Source organism: Peromyscus eremicus, chromosome 2, assembly GCF_949786415.1.
Source record: "Peromyscus eremicus chromosome 2, PerEre_H2_v1, whole genome shotgun sequence".
In the NCBI taxonomy this organism is placed as follows: domain Eukaryota; kingdom Metazoa; phylum Chordata; class Mammalia; order Rodentia; family Cricetidae; genus Peromyscus; species Peromyscus eremicus.
Window position 1 is genome coordinate 37880800 of NC_081417.1, and position 6000 is coordinate 37886799.

At 44.4% G+C, this 6000-nt stretch overlaps 1 protein-coding gene across 1 annotated transcript in view; it reads right to left on the minus strand.

Moving 5' to 3' along the window:
- The window catches only part of LOC131903435 (uncharacterized protein C8orf34 homolog), a 152796-nt gene extending 150535 nt beyond the window's left edge, over window positions 1-2261 (minus strand). The window contains exon 1 of the mRNA XM_059254009.1: window positions 1999-2261. Within this exon, the coding sequence (XP_059109992.1) occupies window positions 1999-2067 (69 nt within the window). The 5' untranslated portion in view covers window positions 2068-2261. The remainder of the gene's footprint in view (window positions 1-1998) is intronic.
- Between the last annotated feature and the right edge of the window lie 3739 nt (window positions 2262-6000).

Genomic DNA, 6000 nt, shown 5'->3' on the forward strand with positions numbered 1-6000 from the left:
TTGGCTAACTCTACTCTCAGAGCCAAGCTGTGTATCATTGGCTAACTCTACTCTCAGAGCCAAGTTGTGTCACACAATTGTTGCCTGAGCATCTGAGCCCAGCCTGCTCTCAGCAGAGGACTTCCTATGCTTTGATCACTTCAGTTATGGAAAGTGCACATCAGCCCTTAAAACTTAACTACCCATCACTTCAACCCAGGCCAACAGGGATTCTGTAATGTGCACTCAGTAAACTACAAAGCAAAGAATTGTGTTGGGTTTAGATGAGGAGAGATGAAGTTTTCATGAAACAATTTCCTCTGTCACTTCAGTGAGGAATTAGCCACTGATCATTAAAGAGGAGAAGACAACTCATAAATATCAAGCTGAACTTATTTCCTAAATATGTGGAAAATTAATTCCATTATTATCACTTGGAAAGAACAATGGGAGTTTTAAAATGTGAGAAGGATGTCTATTTTTCCATGGCTAATTGTGCTTTATATTCCAGGATGCCAGCCAATGAATACAGTCTAAATGTGTTTGTGTTGTCATTTTCATGCAGTATATATATTATTTGATATTCAGCTTCTACCTTTCCATGTTTTGCTGATGTGAGGCTGCCTGTAATTTGTAATCATTACACTAAGGGTAAAGGAAGGCTCACAAGACTGGAGGGTTCCAATTTAGCAGAAGCAAGAGTTCCTTTGCCAGCATTTTGAAACAAACAAACAAACAAAAAAAAAAAAAAAGAAAAGAAAAGAAAGAGAGAGAGACCCGTAAGACTTTGAGGTCTCTTTAACAGAGTTTTTGTAGGAAAAATGCTCAGAATTTTCGAGATGTTGCCACATTAACTTAAGGTTGGGCAGGAAAACTTCAGGATTTTGAAAACCTGTCCTCCCCAGGAAAAAAGACCTACTTGACCCCCTTGCCCTGTGAGCCGTTTCAAGCAGAGACATTAATTCGCATTACTGTTCTTCTCTCTCTCTGCAGATCTCTGCCACTCTGGTGTCCAAGAAGCTGCTCTATTCTCGGATGCCAGTACTGTCTCTTCCCCTTTCTCCCCAGCTCTTCAGCCTAAGAGATCTGCAGCTGCTTTCCAGGTGTGTGTGTTGGGAGAGGGAGGGAGGTCCCTCCTCTGGCTCACCTCTAGCTGGTTCTTATCTAGAATAGTGGACCACGAGAGTAAGGAACCTGGGGCATCCCTCCCTGGTGAGCCTTGCCACCCGAATACCTGACCTCACTCCCCAATCTCCAGCACCCAGCCAGCACCCTGGCAACCTGAGGACTCAGCGAAAGAGTACCCAGTTTTCTGCCCCTAGGTCGCAATTTTGCTCTTGCTCACGCTCTTTTTACCTCCCCTGTGTTTTGTCATCATTTGAAGGCAAAAGAAAACAACTCAAGACAGTCTCCTCAGAAAACAGGCATGCTTTCCTAGAACCCATCTCTGCTCCTTTCCTCTCTGAGCACAGGTAGGTTCTGCTATGCAAAGGGTACTAGTTACAGCCACAGATCACTATCAGGTTCCCAATGGACCAGCTTCCCTCCAGTTTAACATATTCTTTCTCCATGGGCACTTCCTCCATCTTTTCAGGTTCTATTACTGCCCATATTTAAAAGAAAAAAATTAAAATTCAAGAGAGTGTGAATTCCAGGTGTGTGTGTGTGTGTGTGTGTGTGTGTGTGTGTGTGTGTGTGTGTAAGACAGTCAGAAGATGTACATCTGAATTGAACATGTCTCACCCTGTGTGAGCCCTACCATATGGCTACTAGATGCAGGACATTCGGATGGCTCCAACTGTCCTGCTAGACTAAGGTTGGACCCTCCAGAGCTCACCTGTCAGTGTCCAGGTAACTGGCCAAGTGCCCACCGGCCGCCTTCCAGAACAGCTAGCCGGGCAGGGCTCTCTCGCGCGCGCATTTGCTCTGCACCCTACCTTCACTTAAGGGGATTCTGATTGTATTTCTGCACCCCAACCCCAAAAGGCAGCGAGGTCGTTCCCTACCAGGGCTCCTTACCTCAAAGAGAGGACCGATCTTGTTTTTCTCCAGGTAAGCCTGGATTCGGGTTTGTTGACGAGACGCCATGGAGAAAAAGATGGGTCAGCGGAGAGAAGACAGTGCGCCTTGGCTGGGTTTAGCCCTCCTTTGCCCCCAAATGTACCCGGGACAAGAGGTCTGGAGCCTGGGCTCCCTGGCACAGCGGTGGGCAGCAACCGAGTGAATGATGAGCCGCGAGCCCGAAGGAAACAGGGAGCAGGGAGCAGGGAACCCCGCGAGGCTCTACTAACTCAGGCAACTCCGAGGCGAGGGGAGAACTCCATCGCGTCCTGCAGCTTGCGCCCACCCGCTCCGCTTTCCGCAGCGCCGCGCCGCGGGGAAATCACGGGCAGAGGCTCGTCTGTCCTCTGGGCGGCAGCAGTAGGAGCCGGTGGCCAGAGGCGAGAGTCTGTGCAGCGTCTCTGGAAGCCGAGCTGGGGGACAGTGCCGGCCGCAGGGGCGACAGCGCGCGGAGCCGCCCAAAGCGCGCCACGGTGTGCGCCCTGCTCCGGGGCTGCCAGGAGCCAGTGCCCAGGCTGCTCCCCGAGGCGGTGCTCGCTCCCTAGCGACAGCGCCGCTCAAAAAGCCAATGGTAAAGGTGCTTCTTTCAAAGTGCACATAAATCTGGTGCTTGTTGGCTACTCCTTGGCAGCTACAACCGCAGTTCTAAAGAGGATGGTCCTCACTACCCAGGGTGGTCTTCGCCTGGGCACATGCTCTGCCTTCACTAGCCCGGGGATGAGAGAAAGCCAGAAATGAAAACAAGTGGGTGGGTTTTGCCGAGAAAACAAAGTTGCTTATCTTTAAAATAAGAAGAAGGAGGAGGAGGAGGAGGAGGAGTAAAAGATAATCTGGCTTGGCCTTGAGCAAGTCAGTTGGCGTTACACGCTGAGAACTGACTGAAAATTCCCAAAGCGCATACACCCAAGGGCTGGAAGCAACCCTTGGGCATTTGGTACAGAGATGAAACAAAAGCGAGCCAGCTCTCTGCTTCCAAGTTTGCTCTTCTGCCCACGCCTTCAATTCTGTCTGTTATGACTCTAGCTAGGGCTCAGAGGCTCTGAGCGAGCTTCCAGCTGGAAGTGCTTCCTCTAGATCCTTCCAGAGCACCTCGCTTTCCCCCTAATACCTTCTGCTTATGCAGGGATTTTCAGATTGAAGATCTACAGATATCACAGGGTTCTCCGTTGAGTTCTTTGTAATTTTTTTAAAAATACGATATAAAACACTGAAGCCTCAAAGACAATTTCCCTGGTTCCAAACCATTATGTATTGCCAAATCAAAACATTTATACTAAAGCTGCTTGTTGTCTCTACAATAAAAGGCAATGGTTTCCTTAAAGTCGACGGCTACAGTCTAGATTTCTTCTTTCTTTTCCCCACTGTGGTCCAGATTTCCGTGACTTGTGTCTTTACTGCTGTTCATGCCTCTCTCTATTTTAAAATATCCTGGCAACGTGCAATAATTAAGATGAGAATGATCATTTCAAGAAGTATTATAGTAATTACCTTTAATAAATCACATACAAGAAATCTAGCAGAGGGGCTAGGATGTTAGTTGCCACTGGTAAACTGAAGCAGACACGATTTGGGGTGGAAAGATGTCCAAGCTGTTACTTTTGCAACCAGCCTGGAATGACCTGCTGTGGGCAGGAAGGAGTAAAAAGCTGTGAAGTGTCAAGGGCTGTCACACATTTTCTGTTACAGGTCAAAACTATACTTATGTACTTTGTAGTATGCTCAGGAGATATTGAATATACAACGTGAATACCAATATTTCTGTGAAATATGTTGTAGAGTTGGAAGGAAGCCCTGTGAGTCACCTAAAGGCCCAAGTATTTTAAGTTGAACATCATACTTCAGGATAAGGACAGGGTCTTCTGCAAAGTACACCTTCTTCCTCTAAGAGAGATGATGAATATCTTTCGTTAAACCAAATAATACAATAAATAATTCTTCACCAAGCTCGGGAGTACTACATCAAGAGTCTTGACTGGAAAAGACAAAGCTTGAGCTGGCAAAGGTTTATACATTAAAGAACACCCATACTGATATGCTAACTACGTATGTTCATCTCCAAGCATCCCAAGCTTACATAACTGAAACATTTTCAAAGTCTCTCTGGTCCTATAACATATGCTACCCTCTACCCCAAAGCATGGTTCTTTCCATTTCTCACAAAATCTGACATCATTGCTACTGGAAGTATTTTTTGCACAGCTTCTCCACAGTAGACATTGCATGAAGACTGGAAACTTCAAAGACAAAATGTATGTCCCTCATTTGTCCTCTGGTTTTTAGTCCTCTTGAGATAATTGACACCTATACAGATGGTAGTATGCTAATACAGGGATAAAGAGATGTACTGTGGCTATAATTTCCTTGAGTGATGCTGTGAGGATTGTTGTGTCCAGTGTCCTCAATGCATGTTTCATAAAGAAGATGGTATCCATACAAAGTGTTGGAAGAGTAAACATTTGGTTTCCTAGCTGAGACTGGAGGAGTGAGATTGGGGATGAAATTTCAACCTTCAACATTAAAAACTACCATGTAAAAGTGTATAGTCATGCAACAAGCTAGTGTTGGAGAAGCATGGGGATGAACACAGATGAGGATTGCATGAAGTAAAAAAAAAATCAGCTTTCGGTTCACTACAATCTTAAATGTCTTGTTTGGTAGTGACATATCTTGTAGGTGATAGGAAGTGATTATTTGGGGTCCCTATTCCATAATAAATTATGACAGCTGGGGTTACGACTAGGGTTTGGGATGAGGAGATGAGATTTTTTTATCAAGACATGCATAAGAACTAATCTGTTGATTAGCTGCATGTGAAATGAGATAGAGGAAGGAAATAAATAATGGCACTGATTTCTGGAATAAAGTTGGGAGATGGGAGTTACTTAATCAAGCCACCTACTGTAAAATTAGTTGGTCTGTGTTTTAATTCAGACCCTCTGGTTCTCAAGTGGAGCCCATTTTCATCCTATACCCTATAGTGTAGAAATTAGTAAGTAATTGGGCTTATCAATATTGGCATATCCTATGGAGAGGGCTCCATCTAAGGATGTGGCACTCCATGATGATAAAAAATGAGTTAAATTTTAATAGATTAGTTCAGTCAGTCCATCAGTGAACTTTTAGGCTAAACTCACAGTACTTAGAGTCTGTTTTGTCTCACTTCATTGTATATCTTGTCCTCTACAACTGCAAACTACTAAAATTATAAATTACGTTTTAATAATTTTCTTATACTTACAAAATGCAATATATTTGCATTCTGTAAGTTCTTCATAACCTTATTTGTAGAACCCTGGGACTCTGCATCTTAACAGTTTTGATCACTAATTCCTGCCGTGGTTCATTAGGGGGCTGGAGAAGTGGCTCAGCTGTTAGGAAGCCGTGCTGATCTTTTACCAAGAAGAGCTCGCTTCCTGGCATCAAAGCCAGACTGTTCACAAACACCTGAAACTCTAGCCCCAGAGTGAGCTGATCCTTCAGACAGACACACATAAACATAATTAAAAATAATAAAAATAAATATTTTTAAAAGATTGATTGAAATTTAGTCCTGGCCTTGGATTGAATTGAGCAAAGTGTTTTCTGTCCACATTAATTTGGTGTCTTTGGAATCTCTTCTCCATTTTGGGCTTGTGTTCAGCACAAAAGGCCATTTTTAGTAAGGCTGGTTGACCTCATTGTGTTCTCAGAGTGCCTGTCAGCATAATTTACAAGTATACAGAATCCAATTTATAGAATGTGCTAAAACCCTTGTCTAACTCCATTTGTAAGATACCTTGCACAGCTCCTTAAACAAATGATTTTCAATGAAAGACAGGGAACAGCGGTGAAGTCCAATTGACCCAGCTCAGAGGAACGAGCAATGGGACCTCTTGAAATTGCTTCAATACAGAGGCCAGACAACAGAGACGTTCTCTGCAGGTCTCTTGAACTGAGACTTTTGAGCCCTGAAGTGTAGTC